Source organism: Pleurodeles waltl, chromosome 10 (genome assembly GCF_031143425.1).
Source record: "Pleurodeles waltl isolate 20211129_DDA chromosome 10, aPleWal1.hap1.20221129, whole genome shotgun sequence".
Taxonomy (NCBI): Eukaryota; Metazoa; Chordata; class Amphibia; order Caudata; family Salamandridae; genus Pleurodeles; species Pleurodeles waltl.
This window is the reverse complement of record NC_090449.1, coordinates 926,643,827-926,666,336: the sequence shown is the minus strand read 5'-3', so window position 1 is coordinate 926,666,336 and position 22,510 is coordinate 926,643,827. Positions and strand designations below refer to the sequence as shown.

Genomic DNA, 22,510 nt, shown 5'->3' with positions numbered 1-22,510 from the left:
CCCACTCACTCCTCACTCACTCGTTCTTTTGCTCACTTATTACATTGTTGGTCCATTGATCCTCTCAGGTATCTGCCTGATTTCTTAGCTCATTCATTGCTGTGCTTACTTCGTCCCTCACTGAATGATTCCCTCGATCACTTATTCCCCATCATCCATTTTTGTGCTTGTTCATTCATTCACTCATTGCTTTACTCCCTTTGATCCTCACACACTGATTCCCTCGCACACTTTCATCACCTACTAAATCCCTTGCTTACTCATTATTTCATTCACTCATTGGCACTTCGACTAATTCCTTGCCTCACTCATTTCTTGCTCACTCATTGCTTTGTTTATTCATTCCTTGCCTCGCCCATTTACTTGCTCACTCGTTGCTTCTTTCTCTTATTCGCCCCTTCTCTAACTGCAGGCAATTGTCCATAATAGCCAAGCTCTACAATTCTGAGCATCCTTCATGACTCCTAGGGGCAGATCTACTAACATTTTGCACTTTGTTTGTGACATAAAAGTTACGTAAACCAGCAAAAAATGTTTATTTTAAATGCACTTTCAAGCACAAAACAAGCTTTGCTCTGGAAAGTTGCCTGAAAGTAAGACAAAATAGCGCATTACTTGCATCCACCCATGGGCTTTGACAGCAAGCCCTATCTACTAATAAAAGTAGACGAAGTTGAGTGCCAAAATAGAATCTTTTTGAGAATGACTGACAGGAATAAATAATTTTATTTGTCTGAACTTTTCGAACTTTGTATGTGTGTTCCAATGCACAGCACAAGTCAGAAGTGTGAAACGCTTTAAAGTTTTTCTAAGTGTAGTATTTTATACTGGAAGAGTATCTCTCATTTCAAGCCATTCATTCCCAATGGTTTGATAAACGAGTGGCAGGGAAATTCGGCTTACTGAAGATTCCCTCCCAAATTCAAATATAACAGTCCTTGTTCTTTTTTTTTTTTTTTTAAGAAAAAAGGAAATTAAACTTTACACTTTTGAGGTGCAAATGCCCGGTTTTGTCCTGAAGTACAAAAACACACTGCTTGAATGATGATATATATTCCAGAACATTTATCTTTACTGACAATGTGAGCCATAGAGCAGAATTATGGCACATACTAATTCAGCATATATAACTGAAAGATATCCGCCTTTCAGACCTCCGTCCTCCTTTGCTTCCTCTTAAGCAAGGGGTGCCAAAAATAATTTCATAATATATATGGTGTCAAACGGCCTCACACTGAATACAGTATGAGGCTCATTTTTCTAGATATGTCTTCTTTATGCTTAGGAAGGAACACACCATCAACTAAAACCATAAGAAGGGAGGTGATGAGCACCTCCTGCTAGGCTCGGGACTTGGTGGGTGCTCTTAGGACTGGAAGGATGAAAAGATCTTCAGCTATCCAGCCTTGCAAACAGCCTTGATGGAACACACAGTTTTCTTGTACACACTTATAAACTTGCCCTACAAACCCCACCCTGCCCCCAGGCTCCTAAACACCACTGTATTAGCTACACACATCTTGTATGAACACATTTGTCAGGGTTGATTTTAGCACCCAGTCAACGACTACTAAGGGCGGGTTGGTTTTGGTGCCTTTCACAACGTGGTGGAATCAAAAAAAGATAAACATGTTAACCTTAGTCCATGCACTCTTGGCTACTAGAAAAGTGAGTATCCGTTAAAAGTACTATCCTAGCTGTGTGTTATCAAAGAACAGGAAATGAAGAAGCAATTTATACTTCTTCAGTCCTTCTCTTGTCCATGTCCTTACAACAAAAGGTTGTTCTCCCACCCGCCAGACATCATGTAACATAGTTTAAAATCATATGTCACCTCCCTTCCTGTGCTCTGCCCGATCTCAGTTCCACCTCTTACCTTGATCCTTAAAGGAGTGAAGGGCCTTCCTCACCTTCTGTTTGGTCCGTTTGTTTCTTGCATATCGCCGTCATGGTGGGTCTGGCGAGCCGAGGCCTGCTAACACACCATTTAGATTTGTGGATTCAATGAATGGAAATCTTCAGTTGTGAATCTACTGTTTTTCTTTTTTCTTTTTTTCTCTTTATTATTAAGTACTGAATAGAATGTTTCTAAAATGCTAGGCTGTTTCTTATAGGGGCCAACTTTTAATATTTTTGCTGTTTGAAAGGCTTTGCCTCATGATGAGCATCTAGAACAGTGATACTCAAAGTACGGCCTGGGGGCCGCCTGCAGCTATTTTAACTTCACATGCGGCCCTCGGGTTAGTTGCAGAACTGGGCTGCTGTTTACTTCAGAGAACACTAACATTCAGAAATATGTTAAATAACTGGGGAAGCTTTTATTTACAAGCTAACGGGAGTAAGGGAAAAGAAGCAAATAACATTTCCTGCTCAATTTAACCATTTACAAAGCCCCACTCCCATCCTCCTAAGATCAATGCAGCCCTTGGGCTCACCACAGACCATAGTTTGTAGCCCCTAGGAAAATGTTTGTGAGTATCCATGATCTAGAATGTGGGTTTTCTAATTAGAGGGCAAACCAATGTTCACCGGCATTGCCATGTTCATTGGCCTGCCCCACAGTTGTGAGCCACTACAGTTGCGCACATATGGGTCTGTCTTTAACAGAAGACAGGAATGCATGACTTCCCACGGTATTCGCCTTCTCTCCTCTGTGTGGTGCCCGGGGTGGGAGCTGTCAAGAGAACAGTGGGCACAGTTGTGAAACACTGCTGGATCCTGACCAATCAGGTGAGTTCCTGAAAGTAGTGCCAATGCCCGCTAAAGATGGGGATTGAAACGTGAGGCCTTTCCTAGCTTTGAAACTGCATGTGGGTTAACACAGTAGGTAAATGGCTACCTGATCTTCCTGTTTGACTGTCTTGAGGTGGAATTGACTTTCTCTACTTGTGAGTATGCCAGCATGAATGCTATTTCTCTTTTGTCAGACTCCAAATGATTTAGTTCACTCACTACAGCGTGGAGGTCAATGTTTCTAGTCCCTCTTTTCTCGGTATTCTATATTCTCTATGTCAAGACAGTAATTTATCCAGTCTGTTTTCTTAGACACTTTCTTTGAGCTCCCGTTCAGGGTTGAGCTACCCGAAGGATAGCTCGCTCTAGGGAAGAGTTTGCAGCAGCTTCCATTTAGGACATTTGTAAAGCTGCCACATGGCTGGCGTCTTCTATATTTGTATTCCACTATAGTTTGAATGAAGGTGACCAACAAACTTTGGAATTTGGACCTAAAGCCCTGTCCTGGAAAAATACTTTTTAAAGTAATTCCAGTAGTGTATTGAAACTTTAATAATTTACCATTTTCAGCCTTATATTGGAATAATTTGTCTTTGTTGATAAGGAGTCACTAATATCTGCTGTGGTAGAAGGTCATGTTTTAAGGATCTGGACAAGTAAGTATTGAAAAGGTAATGTCCTGATTACTTACCAGTGATCTTCATTAATTTGATTATCCTTCCTCGTCCCAGTACTTACATCCCTCCCACCTTCCGGTCACTCCTCAAATCCTAGTGGTTGCAGTCTACAGGATATGAGGAAGGCAGTGGTGTAACAAAAACTTGAGTGGGTCCCCCTGCAAAGTACATGGAGTCTCCTACACCCAGTCAGGAGCTCTTATGCTCGGGGCAAACCGCCTGTGCATAGTGTACTGTGCTGAGGGGGCTCCTGGAGCTCAGCGCCCCTGCACTGCAAGGGATGTGGGGGCTAATATTATTCTACTGGAGGAAGGCTCTTCCCCCATTAAGGTTCCAGGGAAGAGATGAAGTTGGAGAGGTGAAGGGCATGGGAAGAGGAGGAGGAGGAAAAGGGGGTGAAAATGGTTTTAAGTTAAATCACATAATTCCTAGACAGTGTGCGGACAGCTTCATGTTTTAAGTACTAGGCCACAGGTTACAGTAATCCAAAGACAATAGTGCCTTTTCTTTGTGCCAAAAAAATCATATTTTCATGTCTTGTGCATCAAAACAAAAAGGGTTTCTATACCTCTTCGAAGTACACTCTTGTCTTCGAAAGTCCCTATACTATTGTATAAAAATGTTAGGTAACTGTTATTTTTTATTTAAAATCTTAATTGCCAGCATATGGTCGTCATGTTTAGGTAGCATCATATTTTCCCTTTTTTTCTTCTTTTTCTTCTTGCAGCATATGCTTGTGATAAAAAAATATCCATTGCCCAATCCTGCCAAGGCCAAATCGATTGACTTTGCCATTGCTTGTTTTTTCTCGGACCAACAGCCAAATAACTCCCACTGGTGCCTCTTTGATTAGTTTCTCCCTGTAATTTTATATCCCACTTCAACAAACTTATTATAGTATTCCTCAAACAGCTATGCTTCATTCATGCTTTTTGAACCTGCTCTTGTCTTCTCACAAAGGCAGTTTAAATACTTTATGACTTGTACACTTAATAGGAAATAAAATATATATACTTGGAGTTTAATTAAGAAAAGTTATATTCATGCCATACACACACACGGTTAGGAACAAGAGGCAAAACACAGCCAAAGCCAGGGAACATGACCACAAGATCCTCTCTCATTGCTCAACACTTGTCATTGCATCAGCAACATCACTCACTGGGACTGAAGGGCTACCGACGAGAACATCACAATATATGAGAAATGGAATTAAGAAATCCACATTTATGTATGTGAACCATTTTCAGACCCAATCACCTAGAGAAGCTGTCAGACAGGGAGCTGGTTTGAGAGTGAGTAACAGATAAATGCCCAAATATATGCATGAAACATTGACACACCATCCCCCGGGCTAGTGTGCATACCTCACTGTTATGTGTGAGCAGCGGGGGCTCCACATGGAACCTGCGCACTGTGGGGAAAGGCCACTAGTGGCTTACCGCACCCCAGCTCTAACAACAGGTACCACCACGTTGGGGCTACCTACCCAGTGCATACATTAGAAAATAAATAAATAAACAAATAAATAAATAATGTACGTTAGTATATTGAAATTGCAGGCCCCAGACAAAAAGTACATTCTCATACTTGCACTCTTGCCTCTACTGGCAATCTTCATTTTAGACAACCATATAAGAAAGGGATATGTGCCCCCAAATCCTGCAGGGTTTCATTGTTTTCCAAAGGCAGTTTCTCTGTGTTTCTTCCAGTGCAGCACATTTTGTTCCAACTTTCATTTTCTTTCTTACCTTCTTACCAGAGCACTTTCTTATCCTAAGCAGGAAGAAATTAAAATGCTGAGAGGTCTGCAGGGGTCATAGTTCAGAAGATGGCCCTTACATAAAATGCAACCCCTTGCCTTGAGAAGTAATATCCTCTCCGCCCTGCTAGCTGTTCTCATACAGGGGGCAGTTCCCTAAGGGATCAGCCCGAGAGGTGAGAGACACCTGAGTGGCTTTGCTCAGGGCTTTTCAATATACTTAGAAACAGACACGTGCACAGTTTACTTCTCATACCTCAGGCTTCCAAAGATAGCAGCAGGGCATAATCTAGGGAGATTGCCTTCAATCCCACTAAAAATGTGTTTATCATGGAGAAAATATACCGGGAAAATAAGCTAAAGAGGCCTTCGTATCCTAAAATATAGTATATCACATCTCCCATGTCAATGAAATTACACCCTTCCAAGAGGATACATGGGTATGCCACTGGAGTTAAGGCAGTTAGCATGACTTTCTAAAATCCTGGGCCTGCTTCTGAGATCCATATAACATACCTGTAGCTCTCTTCACGTGATTTAAGACTCTTTATATAGAACACACCTGTTTCCCGCTTCACGTGCATTCAGACTCTTTCCTTAGAACACACCTTTAGCCACTTAACATGGTTTCCGACTCTTTCCATAAACACACCTGTTTCACATTTCACGTGCATTCGGACTCTTTCCATAGAACACACCTGTTACCCACATCACATGCATTCATACTCTTTCCATAGAATATACCTTTAGCCCAGGTAACATGGTTCCAGGCTATTTCCATAAAACACACCTGTTGTACATTTCACGTGCATTCGGACTCTCTCCATAGAACACACCTGTTACCCACTTCACATGCATTCATACTCTTTCCATAGAATATGCCTTTAGCTCATGTCACATTGATTCAGACTCTTTACATAAAACACACCTGTTGAACATTTCACGTGCTTTCAGACTCTCTCCATGGAACACAACTGTTGTGCACTGCACGTGCATTCAGACTCTTTCCATAGAACACACCTGTTGAACATTTCACCTGCAGTCAGACTCTCTCCATAGAACACACCTGGTGTGACCTTCACGTGAATTCAGACTCTTTCCATAGAACACACCTTTAGCCCTCGTCACATGGATTCAGACTCTTTCCATAAAGCACACCTGTTTCACATTTCACGTGCAGTCAGTCTCTTTCCATAGAACACACCTTTAGCCCACGTCACACGGATTCAGACTCTTTCCATAAAGCACCCCTGTTTCACATTTCACGTGCAGTCAGTCTCTTTCCATAGAACACACCTTTAGCCCACATCACGCGGATTCAGACTCTTTCCCTAAAACACACGTTGTCCACTTCACGTGCATTCAGACTCTTTCCATAGAACACACCTTTAGCCCACATCACACGGATTCAGACTCTTTCCATAAAGCACACCTGTTTCACATTTCACATGCAGTCAGTCTCTTTCCATAGAGCACACCTTTAGCCCACATCACGCGGATTCAGACTCTTTCCATAAAACACACCTGTTTCAGATTTCACGTGCAGTCAGTCTCTTTCCATAGAACACACCTTTAGCCCATGTCACACGGATTCAGACTCTTTCCATAAAACACACATGTTGTACATTTCACGTGCTTTCAGACTCTCTCCATAGAACACACCTGGTGTGACCTTCACGTGAATTCAGACTCTTTCCATAGAACACACCTTTAGCCCATGTCACACGGATTCAGACTCTTTCCATAAAGCACACCCGTTTCACATTTCACGTGCAGTCAGTCTCTTTCCATAGAACACACCTTTAGCCCACGTCACACGGATTCAGACTCTTTCCATAAAGCACACCTGTTTCACATTTCACGTGCAGTCAGTCGCTTTCCATAGAACACACCTTTAGCCCACATCACGCGGATTCAGACTCTTTCCATAAAACACATGTTGTCCACTTCACGTGCATTCAGACTCTTTCCATAGAACACACCTTTAGCCCACGTCACACGGATTCAGACTCTTTCCATAAAGCACACCTGTTTCACATTTCACGTGCAGTCAGTCTCTTTCCATAGAGCACACCTTTAGCCCACATCACGCGGATTCAGACACTTTCCATAAAACACACCTGTTTCACATTTCACGTGCAGTCAGTCTCTTTCCATAGAACACACCTTTAGCCCATGTCACACGGATACAGACTGTTTCCATAAAACACACCTGTTGAGCATTTCACATACTTTCCGACTCTTTCCATAAAGCACAAATGTTGTCCACTTCACATGCAGTCAGTCTCTTGCCATAGAACCCACCTTTAGCCCACATCACGCTGATTCAGACGCTTTCCTTAAGACACACCTGTTGCTCATTTCACGTGCAGTCAGACTCTTTTTAGCTGCTACCACAAGAGTGGATGCTCAAGTTTCCATCAAGGCTAATGCAGTGTTTTATTTGACTCCTGGTTTCCTCCCATTATCCACTCTGCTTTGTAATGCATGTTTATATAAAAGAGTGTGTAAATCAACGCGTGCCTCTGTTCAGTACCTTCAGAGCACATCACTAGGTACGGGGCTATCACTACGAACGAGAGCCCTTGTGTGAGAGTACCACAGGTGAGTGCCTTTATCGTTTTGGTGCGTAACAATATCACATGTGAAAACATGACCTTGTCACTCATGAACTACTTTAAATGCGGAAAACCCATGTTGTGGAGTTGTAGTAAATTGGCCACCTCATTTTAATGTAGCGTCCACTAATGTGGTAAATCATGTTTCCATTCACAGCATGTGGTTTCCCAGCAGCGCCTTCTGAGCCACGAAGAATCCATGAACCTGCTTAGCCTGTACACATCCCCTTCTCTACCGAACATCACACTGGGACTTCCGGCAGTGTCCTCCTCGCTCACTGTAAGTACCTGCCGCTCTCACAGCAGACTATCCAATAAGCAGAGCCCTGGTAAGCTGTTTGCCTCTGATCAGATATCCGCAATGTGCAATTTGCTCAGGTTTTGGAAATAAAATTTCCACTGTCAGATCCTACTTTCTAGGTATTTTTTTCAGAAAAAGTAGAAAAAAGAATTCTGTAATTTGGCAGCAGCCAACTTTTCTCTGCACTTTTTTAGTTTTGTGTAAACTCTCCGACTGCGAGTTTTCCTAACTGTCAGAGTAAGACAAGCTTTCTTGCTTTTGGTGCACATTTTCAGTGGACAAACAATTTCTGGCAACTCATTTACGTTCCAGAGCATGACACAGAATATATGGAGCATGGAGGTTGTTAGACACAAATTGACAATTGCTCTGCTCACAAATTACCTGGATTGTAAAAAAAAAAGTGCCACGCTGCAGCTCTTTGGCAGAATGTGCGCTTCCTAGGTCAATATTTCTGTCAAGGTGGGGGAGGCTGTGTTGATGTATCCATTCATTTCCATCTGGCAGCTGAGGCAGAAGCATCTGGTAAACGAGTTGAGGGCCTTAGCGTAGGTTTAAGCAGGTGCTGATAGACCTCCCTAAAAACTGCTCTTCAATCAGGACTAGATTGCCCCTCGGTGTCACCCTGGGATATGCCAAGCCTACCTCTCTTCCATAGCCATGCCCCTAACATACACATCTGGCGCACTAGAGGAGAGCTTGTTATCGAAAATGAGATATAGGAACACCATGGCTACCAGTTCTCGCTGCTTCTGAAATGTTAATGGAGAATTTAATCTCTGTTGACCTTATTCGCACATGATTCGTTAGCACCAAATTCATACACTCAGGGCCGGATTCACAAAGGTAAAGTTAGACCTGAAGTCCAAGTTTAGACCTGAAGTCTTACTGAGACCAAAAGTGTAACTTTACTACTTTTCAGTATTAACAAAGGTAAGTTACTACTTGTAAGTATACTACTAGTAATGTTACTATTAGTAAAGATTCTAGTAGTAAAGCTACATATGGTAACTTATCTTTGTGAATACTGAAAAGTGGTAAAGTTGGACCTTTGGTCTAAGTTAGACTTTAGGTCTAAACTTAGACTTTAGGTGTAAATTAGACGTCAGGTGTAAAGTTTGACTTCATGTCTAAACTTTGACTTCTGATCTAACTTTACCCTTTTGATTTGTGCCCTAAAAATTTGCAATTAAGTAATGCTTGTATATGGATCCTTGGTTTAAAAAAGGATCTTCATTCACACATTCACTTACTGGCCCTGATTGACTCAGGATTGCCTCCTTTCATGCTTGCTCACTTCGTCATATTCCTTCCTACTAGTTTCTTTGTTTCCTTGCACCCTCCCTGCCTTTCTCACTCTCTCACTCTTATTCTCACTCCATGCTTCACATACTCATTAATTCACCCCCTATTTCACATACTCAACTTACTTCCTTCCTCATTCACTCACTCCCACACTCATTTATTCGTTGATGCTCTGGCTTGAAATACATATGTGTCGCACATTTCTTTAAGGAAAAGTGATATACACCGCTGAAGAACACATGAAAATTATTTATAGACTACTATTGCTTTCCTAGTTCTCCATAAATTATTCCAGATCTATTTGGCAGCCTTATCATTCCCAGAGGACTCTGAACCAATAAGGCAACACCTATGTAACAGAATGCGATCTGTGATATCACTCTTTGGCATCTATGATGTTTTTAAATTTTTGGCTACTCTAGAAGTAGAGAACTATTGACAAGATTCCTTCTAAATATTTCAGTCAGCCCTGGGTACGAGATCACAGTCAGAGGTTTCTCAACTACGACACACACACAGAAGTACATACATCTTGTTGCAGTATAAAGGCCTCTCTTCTTCTAATGTACAGGTCACTCCAAACAAGTAGGGTTTTATACATATGTGCAACAAAGTATTAATTGCAATAACATCCTGTATCAGCCCAAGAACTAGAATGTCACTTTGTGGTTATTTATCCATTTAAATAAAAGATATGAAATTGACAGTAGATACTACAAGTTTTCTTTTTTCTCTAACAATGTTAACTAGGCAGTCTGGTTATAGTACTGTCACTTTGTTAGAAATGGAGTCTCTAGTTGACAATGGTTTGCACCCTGTCCAAGTAGGGACCCTCACTCTAGTCAGGGTAAGGGAGTCACAGAATAAAGATAATCCCTGCTCACCCCCTTGGTAGCGTGGCACAAGCAGTCAGACATCTCAGAGGCCATGTGTAAAGTATTTGTACACACACACAGTAACACAGTGAAAACACTACAAAAGGACTCCACACCAGTTTAGAAAAATAGCCGATATTTATCTGAATAATACAAGACACAAATGACAAAAATCCAACATACACAAGCAAAGATATCACTTTTTAAGAGTTGCAAAGAGTCTTTGTCCAGAGGAATCAGTGGTTGTCTCTTTTTAACACACAGTACCTGGGATGTGTCAAAAACATAGATGATGCGGGGCGCAGAGGAGGTGAGGTGCCAGAAAATGAAGTGATGCGTCAGTTCCTTAATGCACAGGGGAGGTGATGCGTAGGTTCCTTAATGACAGGGCAGGTGATGCCTCGATTCTCTCCTCACAGGACAGGTGTTGAAACAGTTCCTTACTGGCAGGGGAGATGATCCATCAATTCTTTACTGGCAAGGGAGGTGATGGGTCGGTTCGCTCCTCATAGGAGTGGGAATGCATCCGTTTCTGGTCAGTTCCTTGCTGCAGTGCGGGATTGGTGCGAAAATGACACCCTGGGATGATGCGTGGGAAAATCCAGATACACTGTGATGATAGAGCTTCAGTGGAATTGGCGCTGCATTGGTCCTACAGGTGCTGTGTCAATCCTTCCACTGCAAGGTAGGCACTGTGTTGATTTTCAGCCACGGCAATCCGATGCGTGGATTTTCTTCCTCAGGACAACAGTTTTCACTTCCAAGGGCCCAGGGACTGGATTTAGCACCTCTTGGCATGTCCGGACTCTCAGCAGAAGAGTCCAGGCACTGGCAGGTGAAGTCTTTGATGTCCCTGAGGCTTCTTAACAGCAGGCAAGCTCAGTTCAAGCCTTTAGAGAACCTTGGAAAGCAGGATGTAGAACACAAAGTCCAGTCCTTTCACTCCCAGGACAGAAGAAGCTGTAGCAGGCCAGCACATCAAAGTAACAGGCAGAGTGGCAGTTCCTCCTACAGCTCTTCTTTCTGGCAGAATGTCCCCAGTCCAGATGTGTTCTGAAGTTATGGTCTCAGAGGCCCGATACTCATGCTCATTTCTGCTTTTGAAGTAGGCAAACTTCAAAGGAAAGTCTTTGTAGCGCACAAGACCCTGCTTTTCCTGCCCTGGACCCAGACACATCCCAGGGGGTTGGAGACAGCTTTGTGTAAAGTCAGGCACAGCCCTATTCAGGTGCAAGTATCAGCTCCTCCCACCTCTCTAGCCCAGGAAGACTCATCAGGACATGCAGGGCTCACCTTAGCTCCCTTTGTGTGACTCTCAACAGTAAATTCACAAACAGTCCAACTGTCATCCTGGCCCTGATATGTATTCCACAGACAGGCAGAGCCACAGAATGGCTAAGCAAGAAAATCCCCACTTTCTAAAAGTGGCATTTTCAAACTTACACTTTAAAAACCAACTTTATCAAAAAATGTATTTTTAAATTGTGAGTTCAGGGACCACAAACTCCATATCTTTATCTGCTCACAATGGGAAATTACCCTTAAAAGATATTTCAAGGCAATTACCATGTTAACCTATGGGAGAGGTAGCCTTGCAATAGTGAAAACTGAATTTATCTGTATTTCACTCTTAGGACATATAAAACACACTAGTACATGGCCTACCTTCTAAATACACTGCAACCTGCTTACATGTAGTAAAAGGGAAGGTTTCGGCATGGCAAGTAGGTGCACTTGCCAGGTCCACTGGCAGTTTAAAACTGCACACACAGACACTGAAGTGGCAGGTCTGAGGCATGTTTATAGGGCTACTCATATGGGTGGCACAATCAGTGCTGCTGGCCCACTAGTAGCATTTGACTAACAGGCCCTTGGCACACATGGTGCACTAGGGACTTACTAGTAAATCAAATATTACAATTATGGACAAATCAATTACCAATACAATTTAGACAGAGAGCACTTGCACTTTAGTACTGGTCAGCAGTGGTAAAGTGGCCTGAGTCCTAAAGCCAACAAAAACAGGTCAGAAAAGATAGGAGGAAGAAGGCAAAACGTTTGGGGATTACCCTGCAAAAAGGGCCAAGTCCAACATACTTGATAACACAGACAACATATACATGTGGTAGTGTCGCTTACTGCTTACCACATATGATGTTGCAATCGCGTTTTAGGCGCACACTCATGTTTATTTCCAAAACAGGATTACAGGTTTTGCATACATTTCATTTTATGCAGGCGTTTGCCCGCCCTATTCGGCGCACACCGGAGGATTAGCAAATTGCCCCCCCCCCCATGCTCGCACAAGCAATTCGCGTTTTAATCACAACTTCGAAGTGACCGATTCAGAAGAGGGTGCACCTTGTGCACCCACATGTATTACTGTGCCCCATGCAAAGAGTACACGGCGAGTGCTCCTTTGAGAGTTTTTCCTACTCATTCGTTTTCTTGCCACCATAACATTGTAAGGGTCTGAAACATGCGCATTACCATCCTATGTGAGAGGTGCAGGATTCCCAAACGAACAGGTGCAAGCCATGTGTTCATCTTGACTGGGTCGTTACATCCTATTTCTTTAAGAATACCTTATTTTGCTGGATTACGTTTCAATTCCCTTCCTGGAGGATCTGAGAGCGGAGTTCCCCAAAGAATTTGCTTTATTTCTGGCGAAGCGAAGCGTCTCACGACAAGAGGATGCATAGTCATGTCAAAACTATTGATGGCTTAGAAGTAATGGGTCATGTTAGTGCCCCTGGCGCAGTGTCCTAAGGTGCCCCTGCAGAACAAAGCTTTTCCTGCGGTCAGAGAAGGAACATTAGCAGGCAGGGCTCTGCTCTTCGTTCCTCCATTCAGCATGAGGAAACCGCCGAGAGGAAATGGCAAAAACAGGGTGTTTCATTTAGTGATGATTAATACTGGGCGGCTTGGCGTGGCTCTGAGCGGAGAGGCCAATATGGTTTGCATTTCGACGAATCTCCTTGAACTTTGTGGGATGGGGGGGGGGGGGGGACACAACAAAGCCTCCTGAAGTTCGCAGAGAAGTGTGAGCATCTGCCGATGTGTGTGAACATCTGGGATGCGGATCATCCGCGAGGATCTATTGTGGCAAGACACCGATGACGATCAAGGCAAACCTGAAATGCACTGATCACGCGATAGCTGAGGCTGGCGCGGTATTGCTCCCCCTCCTCATGCTGTTTCCTTTTATCCTTTTACCAGTAGTTGCGTCAGTGCTTAATTTGTAAATAAAATCGTGCCTGTGCCCAAAGGTTTCTTTTGAAACTCGCGGCTGCTGCATTTAAATGTGCGAACCATCTCGGACCTCTTTATTTACAACCACTCCCTGCCCCTTCAGCTCACTGCTGCAGCTTTCTGCTTTCAAGTGCTGGTGCCCCTCACCGGAAACCACCGCTTGAAATTAAGCACTGAGTTGCGTTAATATTTCTACTCATTTGTGGCGTGCCGGCTAGAAGGCCGATGGGAGGGCCATTATAATGAGAGAGGACACGCTCTTTAGTAGCGTGGAAATGCCAGGTTTGTCAAGCCACCCTGAACCCTCTCATGAAAGTTACACCCCTCATCAAAGAACTGAGGAGCATTCCAATACCCGGTCCTTTCTAACAACACACACATACGCACAAAAAACAGAGGATTATAACCTGCAGTGCCTTCTTGTTTATTGTTGCCAGTGCAACAGTCTTGAATAACACGGGCAAAGCCTTTGAAATAACAGGAATGCCTTTGTAGCCTCAGGTGCCTCGTTTGATTTCCTCTCTAGGACGGTGCTGCATATTATCACCGAAAAGTGAATGGACACATCTTGTCCACATTTTGCCTTATCGGAGAACCAATCAGTCATCTGTAAAAGAGTGAGACCTTATACATTTGTAAGCAACTGGGACGGGAAAGGTCCCCTGCATGGCTTGAATGAGCATGCACTCATTTCCTGAGCTCCCAATAGCCAGTTTCTTGTGACTTTTTACCTCTAGCGCAAGACAAGACCTCTTGATTTTGCTGAAATTATATGTTTAATATACTTACATGTCCTTCAGCCAGCCTTCTTCATCCTTTGGCTGGATATGTGGCATTCAACACAGCATAAGCATGGAGTAAAGGGGTAGCCCACTTCAGCCATTGGCTAACTTTACTCTGAATGACTTCATTCTGCACTTTCACAATCAAGCACATCCACATACAAAGCAGTTCCCTTAAGTGCCAGGGAGCTTTGTAGCAATGCCCACATTTTGGACCAAAAAATATTTGTATTCTTACCTAACCCAATTTTGTGTTGCAGATTGAGGGCCCAGTAGCTTCCAGAACAATAAAGTTTTCCAAAAACCATGAAAAAGAAAAACAAGCACTGACAAAGGGAAAAGACTGGTGATCGGCCAATGCTTGTTAATTTTTGGCCCTCTTCCCATTCAGTAACCATGCATCTACATTAAGGTCCTACTGTGATATTAAATGTGATTCAGAGCTGAGCTCTCTTTTCTCGAGGGACCCCATATGCACCCTCCTTTGCTGAACATGAATATCGTCATCTCACCAGGCTATGGAGACAGCAAAAGAATAAAGTAGCAAGACAGGCATTTTTGTCCTGTTGCCTCCTAAGTAAAGTTGCCCACTGTGCTCTCTGGTTTTAAATTTGCTTTCAGTACCCTGCAGCTGGTTATTCCCTCCCTCTATGTAGAATATGGGTGACATTTATGATTGCGGTCTACATGTGTAGTAGAATGTGGGTTTTGTGTATGTGTTGTGTATGAACGTGGCAGAACATGAATTGTACATGAGTGAAAAGGGCATGGCTGTCAATAATGCAGTGGCACTTCAGCCCAGAAGCCTAAGGAGCCCTCTGAGCACTGATTATTTTAAAAAAGGAGGGTCATATTTTTTACTTACACTAGGGCCCATGGCACCCTCGCTACACCAAAGATGAATGGTACCTAAAATGAAGGTTAGAAAGAGCAGGCAAGATAGCAGTGAGAATCATAGGAATCCTCTAAAGCATGCTTGAGGTCATTTGTAAAGAAACAGACTCTAGGGTGTGGAGGATGGGAGACAGAGGGCCTCTTTGGAGTGTAGGACAGCCCTTGCCCCTTTCCTCATCCATTCTTCCTCAGAGGTGTTACCCCCAACATGTTGAGAAGATCCTGAGTGGGGAAGCCTCTCCTGCTTTGTGTTCCTTTTGTTTTTGGTTTCCCTGGCATGGGGTTCCTAGCACCACCCACCTTCCTGCTGACACTAGAAGACTAAGACTGCGCCTTGATCATCTGGGAAGAATACACAAAAGTAAGGAACAGTCTGGAACAGGTCCCAGAGTGGAAGCCTCGGACCACTCAATTTCGATGTCATAAAGGTTTAGTGCTAATGGGGTGTACTTGTTGCTCAATTTGGGCTCAATAACAAGGTCAGTTGCAGAACGTGAGTAGGAAAAGGACTTCATTGTTGCACTCAGAGTTCAGTAAACCCTGATTGCCCTGGGATGCCCGCAAAAGCTCCCATAGCAACAAATCAATTTGTGATATGACATCGATTTGTGCCAAGAACAAATGTATTTTCACAAGATAAATGTATTGGTGTTTGTATTAAAATATATGATATCATAAAATGTAAGTGATTTGTAAAAAGAAAAGTACCGAATCCGTGATAATTATCATGTCAGAATGCACGTCATGGATGAACATACACGAAACAGGGAATTGTAATGGAGTATGAACCAGCCATATAAGTCAATTGTCCAGCACTTGATATAATAAAGTGCAACATTATTTCAAATGTATGTTAAAATGTGCAATATTATGTAACATCAACCAATGCACTCACATCGAGCTACCCAAGGAAATTGATTAATAGCCTTTTGCAAAAAATCATCCCTTAATACACAAACAGACACACAATCAATCAATCAATCATTTCATTTGTAAAGCGCACTATGTACCCGTCAGGGTTTCGAGGCGCTGGGGGGGGGGGGGGTGAGCTGTTAGCGGTCGAAGAGCCAGGTCTTGAGGAGTCTCCTGAAGGTGAGGAGGTCCTGGGTCTGGCGTAGTGAGGTGGGGAGAGAGTTCCAGGTCTTGGCGGCGAGGAAGGAGAAGGATCTGCCGCCGGAGGTCTTGCGCTGGATCCTGGGGACGATGGCGAGGGCGAGATTGGCAGAGCGGAGTTGGCGAGTGGGGGTGTAAAAGTTGAGTCTGAAGTTGAGGTAGGTAGGTCCGGTGTTGTGTAGAGCCTTGTGAGCGTGGGTGAGGAGTTTAAAGGTGATCCTCTTGTCCACGGGGAGCCAGTGGAGGTCCTTCAGGTGAGGTGAGATGTGACATCGGCGGGGTATGTCGAGGATCAGGCGGGCGGATGCATTTTGGATACGCTGGAGTCGTTTGATGTCTTTTGTTGGGATGCCTGTGTAGAGTGCGTTGCCGTAGTCAAGTCTGCTACTGACGAGGGCTTGGGTCACCGTCTTTCTGGTTTCTGTTGGGATCCACTTGAAAATTCTGCGGAGCATTCGAAGGGTGTTGAAGCAGGAAGAGGAGACGGCGCTGACCTGTTTGGACATGGTGAGGGCGGAGTCCAGGATGAAGCCGAGGTTTCTTGCGTGGCTGGCTGGGGTGGGTGGGGGTCCGAAGTCGGTGGGCCACCAGGAGTCGTTCCAGGCCGAAGGGGTGCGCCCGAGGATGAGGACTTCCGTCTTGTCGGAGTTGAGCTTCAGGCGGCAGTCGTTCATCCACTCGGCGATGGCTTTTAGTCCCTCGTGGAGGTTGGTTTTGGCGGTGAGTGGGTCTTTGGTCAGGGAGAGGACGAGCTGGGTGTCGTCGGCGTAGGAGATGATGCTGAGGTGATGTTGGCGGGCCAGTTTAGCGAGGGGGGCCATGTAGACGTTGAACAACGTAGGGCTGAGGGAGGAGCCTTGGGGGACGCCGCAGATGAGGTTGGTGGCTTTGGAGCGGAAAGGGGAGAGTCGGACTCTCTGGGTTCTGTCGGAGAGGAAGGATGAGATCCAGTTGAGGGCTTTATCTTGGATGCCGGCTTCATGGAGGCGGGTCAGTAGGGTGCGGTGGCAGACTGTGTCAAAAGCGGCTGATAGGTCGAGGAGGATGAGGGCCGAGGTTTCGCCGTTGTCCATTTGAGTTCTGATGTCATCTGTGGCGGCGAGGAGTGCAGTCTCGGTGCTGTGGTTTCGTCTGAAACCGGATTGAGAGGGGTCTAGGATGGAGTTGTCTTCGAGGAAGTGGGCGAGCTGTGTGTTGACGATCTTCTCGATGACTTTTGCTGGAAAAGGGAGGAGAGAGATCGGTCGGAATTTTTTGAGGTCGTTGGGGTCAGCCTTGGGTTTCTTGAGGAGGGGTTGGATTTCTGCGTGTTTCCAGCTGTCTGGGAAGGTGGCGGAGTCGAAGGAGAGGTTGATGATGTTGCGGAGTTTGGGGGCGATGATGGCGTTGGCTTTGTTGAACACGTGATGTGGGCATGGGTCCGTGGGGGAGCCTGAGTGGATGGTGTTCATGGTTGTTATTGTTTCGGTGTCGTCCACGTGGGTCCAGGCGGTGAGGCGGCAGGCGTCTGTGGAGATGTCAGGGGTGGGGTCTGGCGGCGGAGTGGCGTTGAAGCTGTCATGGATGGTTGTGATTTTCTGGTGGAAGAAGGTGGAGAGGTTGTCGCAGAGTTTCTGGGAGGGCGGGATGTCGTTGGAGTTGGCGTTGGGGTTTGAGAGTTCCTTCACAATGCCGAAGAGTTCTTTGCAGTCGTGGGCGTTGTTGTTGATGCATTCAGTGAAGTGGGCGCGCTTGGCGACTCGGATCCGTTGGTGGTGTTCACGGTTGGCGTCTTTGAGAGAGGCGAGGTTGTCGGGTGTGCGCTCTAAGATCCACTTCTTCTTGAGCTTCTGGCAGAGGCTTTTGGAGGCGGTCAGTTCGTCTGTGAACCAGGCTGGTTTTTTCTTTCCTTGGTTGGCGGTGGGTTTCTTGAGTGGGGCTAAGGTGTTGGCGCAGTCGAGGATCCATTGATGGAGGTTGATGGCGGCAGTGCTCGGGTCGGTTGAGTCGGGTGGTGGGTTTTTGACGAGGGTGCTGGTTAGTTGGTCTTGGGTGATTTTTCCCCAGCGGCGGTGAGGAGGTAGAGGGATGCGGTGGTGTTCAGTGATTTTCGTATAGGAAAAGTGGACGCAGTGATGGTCGGTCCAGTGGAGTTCGGAGGTGTGGCTGAAAGAGATGTGGTTGCTTGAGGTGAAGAGGGGGTCAAGAGTGTGTCCGGCGATGTGGGTGGGAGTGTTGACCAGTTGACGGAGTCCGAGGTTGAGGAGGTTGGAGGTCAGTGATGCGGTGTTGACGTCGTTGTTATTTTCTAGATGGTAGTTTAGATCTCCCAGGAGGATGTAGTCTGGGGAAGCGAGGGCGTGGGTGCTCGCGAGGTCGGCGACGGTGTCGCTGAAGGGGGCTCTTAGTCCTGGAGGGCGGTATATGAGGGTTCCTCTGAGGGTCGTGTTGGGGTCCGTGTGGATCTGGAAGTGGAGGTGTTCGGCTGTCTTGAGGGTGTCGTCCGTGTGGGTGTGGATTTTGAGGGTAGATTTGTGGGCGATGGCTATTCCGCCGCCGATTCCGTTGGTTCGATCTCTTCTGGTGATTTTGTATCCCTCCGGTATGGCGATTGCGATGACCGGGGCCGAGGAGTCGTTCCACCAGGTTTCGGTCAGGAAGGCCACGTCAGGGGCGGTGGTGTCGAGTAAGTCCCAGAGTTCGATGGCGTGTTTTCGTGCGGAGCGTGTGTTGATGAGGATGCAGTTCAGGTGGTTGGTGTTGGAAGTTCTTGTTGTTGGCTTCGCCGTTCTGTCGCAGGAGAAGTTGCAGGTGCGGCAGGAGAAAGGTCCTTTTGTGTGCTTCGGGGTTGCAAGGAAGCACTCTGCGGAGGGGCCGGGGTTGAGTGCGCGGAGTTCGTTGGTTGAGTAGCGGACGCAGGGGATGCGGGGGGCGCGAGGACCAGGGGGGGTGGCGCTGGGCGCGGTCCAGGCGCGGACAGGCGCAGACGGGCTTGCCTCTGGCGCGCCTCCGGTGCGCCAGCGGCACGCCCGCTGCGCGCGGACGCGCAGCGCCAGCCATTAAGAAGGGAGGGGGGAGGGGGGAGGGAGGAGCAGCTGGGAGGCGGGAGGCGGAAGGGAGCGGCGAATGGGGGCGCGAGGGGGGCGGGGCCGCAGGGAGGCAGCGGCAGGGATCGGAGAGCAGGGGGAGCGCACAAGGGGCAAAAGGCACCAAAAATCGAGCGAAATTAAAGGCAGTCACAATATGAAAACACACAGTATGAAATACAGTAATGGCACAGTACACGATCGGGGAAACAGCAATCAGAGGGGCACAACGGGGGCAGAAGCGCTGGAGGCGAGGCGCAGAAAAATGAGAAAAACAACTTACAGGACGGCGGAAAGCGGCACACGGGTCAAGTGAAGCTAGTCAGAGCCCACTAGACCCCAGGGATGAGGCGCAGGAGGATGCCTGCGGGTGGAGGAGGGCCTCGAACACGCAAACAGCAGCGTGGTCGGGGGACAGAGGCAGGAGGCAGCAGGTTGGTGCTGCGGTCGTGGGGGGCGAGCTCAGGACCTGAAAAACACACATACACACACACACACACACACACACACACACACACACACATATAAAAAGAGCAAAATACAATTCCTCGAAACTTGTAAATATGTGCAATTTGCATGCGCTTGTATTTTTTAATGTCTGCAACTCTGAGTCAGGCGCAATTTGCGCACTGACTAATTACCACATCCTTTGCAATGGGTAATTAGCAACGGTGCACTTTTCACTTGTTATTGTGTCTGACCTATAATCAGTCCCTAAATGTTTACAAGTGATCAAAAATTACAGAGTGACGTGCTACTTTACACACCAGAGTGCTTTTATCACCGAGTGAGGGTTTTACCTTTCCCCAACTTTTTTAAACAAGCCTTGGCTTTAGTGGTGGCTGGTGGACTTTGAAAGTGGTGGGGTGTAAGAGCAGTCTCTGACTTATTCCATTTGAGCAAGCAAAGCAAGCAAGGCCACCTTAATAAAGGGGGCTTGTGGGTCCCTTCCGAGAAAATCAAAATACATTGGGGTATTTTGGTGCTGTTTTTAGCACTATTTCTATGTTATATGGACCAACAATACAGTTCTTATATGCATTTATAAAGGAAAACTCATAAAATATTCCATAGAATTTCTGGTTTGCCAAGCAAGTCTGACCTCCAAAGGGGAGACTTTGTAATATAAAACACATAACCGAGGAACATATTCGTCCACAGAGAAACACACTTCAATTTTGATCCTACTGGTAGTGCAGGCTGGCCACTTCCTTTTCTGCCTCAGCTATTTAACTTTGATATCAGTTTTCTCCATGACATATTACATGGCCACAAATATGAAACATCCATTCACAACAAAGATTTAATTTTGAAGAAGTCAACAACATTTTTGCATTTATGATCAAGGCAGTTTGTTAAAAATACCGAAGTAAGCATTGTACTTGAACTATTTCATACATCACTCTAAAGCCCTTGGGTCCATGTACCTTAGAAATCTATTAAAGAAAACTAAATTATGAAATGAAACTAACGTGCATTGCTTAAAATATAAGAAACAGTGTGATAGTGTTGGATGTGAAATACATCCTACGAGACACAATGATTTGCCATTTATCATTTATATATTGAAAGCTGAGAACAGGGAGAGCGCGATCAGTGTTTTACTACAATCATCGTAATGGACATATGTGTAATTTTGTGTGGAGATGCAAGTTCGTGCAAACAACTGCATGCAATTGTGTAAACATATGTGTATGTGAACAAACGTTAATTTGTGTATATCATGTTTGAGTATGTGTGCATTGCAAGTGTTTGCAAATGAAATTGTGTGCTCATGTATGTGCATTAGTGTGTTGTCTTTGGGACAACGTCTTTATGTGCAAATGATATGTGCACAAACACACGTGTGTACATACGAATAGGTGCAATGGTGTCCATGGAAGTGTGTGTATGGAAGTGTGTGCCCAGCACTGGTGCACATGTTTAAGCGTCTGCGACTGCGCGTTAGTGAATGACTGGTCCTAGTTATGATCCCGCTGAGCTTTAATTAATTTCTTGTGTGTAACTAGGCATCAGAACAAAGTCAGAACAGGCAGGGCACAGATGTCAGTCAAATGACAATTTGATTTGAGTTAACTCACTAGCAGCTGAGGGCACTATTTTACAAAGGTGTAAAAAGTGCAGCTTTGACATTATTACCTAACATTATAGCACCCCACTGGAAAGCACTTGTTAAAAGTGATGTTTAAACATTAACTTAGAACCATTCTTCCCGTGCCCCACCCTGGTGACAGTGCCATTCGTGCATTAAGAGGCAAGGCAGTTGTCATGTGAACCATAAATGTGGGCCAAACTCTTACAGTTAGAGCAACATTATAGTCTATTAAATTAAGCACAGTAGGTTTTTGTACTGCTGGCATTCTGGGCGTATTTGACTACAATGTGCTTATATGCAATAGAAAAGAATAAGGAAGATCGGTAAAAGAAAATATATGCAATTTTAAACATAATTTACTAGGCACTTCGAAAGGCTTGGTCCCAGTCAGTCATGCAGGTTGGTGAGGTGAGGCCAGGGTTGGGATGGTGCAGCTGTCGCAGAGGAAGGTGTCCGAGTCCTAGCCGTAGTTCACAGAGAAGCTGAAAGCGAAAGCTCTACTCTGCAAAGGCTGAAATGCAATAAACAGAAACACTTCTCAGAAGCCTGTGCAATGTGCAGTGTATCTGTTTGCAACAGACAGGATGACAGTCGACATCACAGGGTCATGAGTTGAGTCTCATGATTCTGTGACATCTTGTCAGGCTAGCTTAAGCACCTTTTTAGGGTCGAGCGCACAAGTGCTCCGTCCCTATTGTAATCTCTCTTTGGGCTTTTAACCATGTCATGCCTGTCACTTTCATTTGTTTGTGGGCTTGCGTTTTAAAATCCGCTTGATTTCATTAGTGAAAGGCATGCATATATCATGCCTTTTCCGGTGTTTAGCCCTCCTTGCGCGCACCGGCAAACTACTGAAAACATACAAGGCTCCATGTTTTCAGCCTGATTTCTGTACTACTTAATTTTTTTATTTTTCACGCAGCGCGATTGCGCTGCGTTTTACATAGCACGATTGCGCTCGTTTTTTTGGTTTTCAATTTCAGTGCGATCGCACTGGGTTTTACATAGTGTGATTGCGCCCATTTTTTTTCTTTCAAT

General features: G+C 45.2%; 1 protein-coding gene across 6 annotated transcripts in view; it reads left to right on the top strand.

Annotated features, from left to right (window-relative positions):
* The window catches only part of LOC138262030 (histone deacetylase 9-like), a 285,528-nt gene that overhangs the window by 216,227 nt on the left and 46,791 nt on the right, over nucleotides 1-22,510 (top strand). For all 6 annotated transcript variants that reach the window (XM_069211699.1, XM_069211696.1, XM_069211697.1 and 3 more), the window contains one exon: nucleotides 7,948-8,070. In XM_069211699.1, the coding sequence (XP_069067800.1) occupies nucleotides 7,948-8,070 (123 nt within the window). The remainder of the gene's footprint in view (nucleotides 1-7,947; nucleotides 8,071-22,510) is intronic.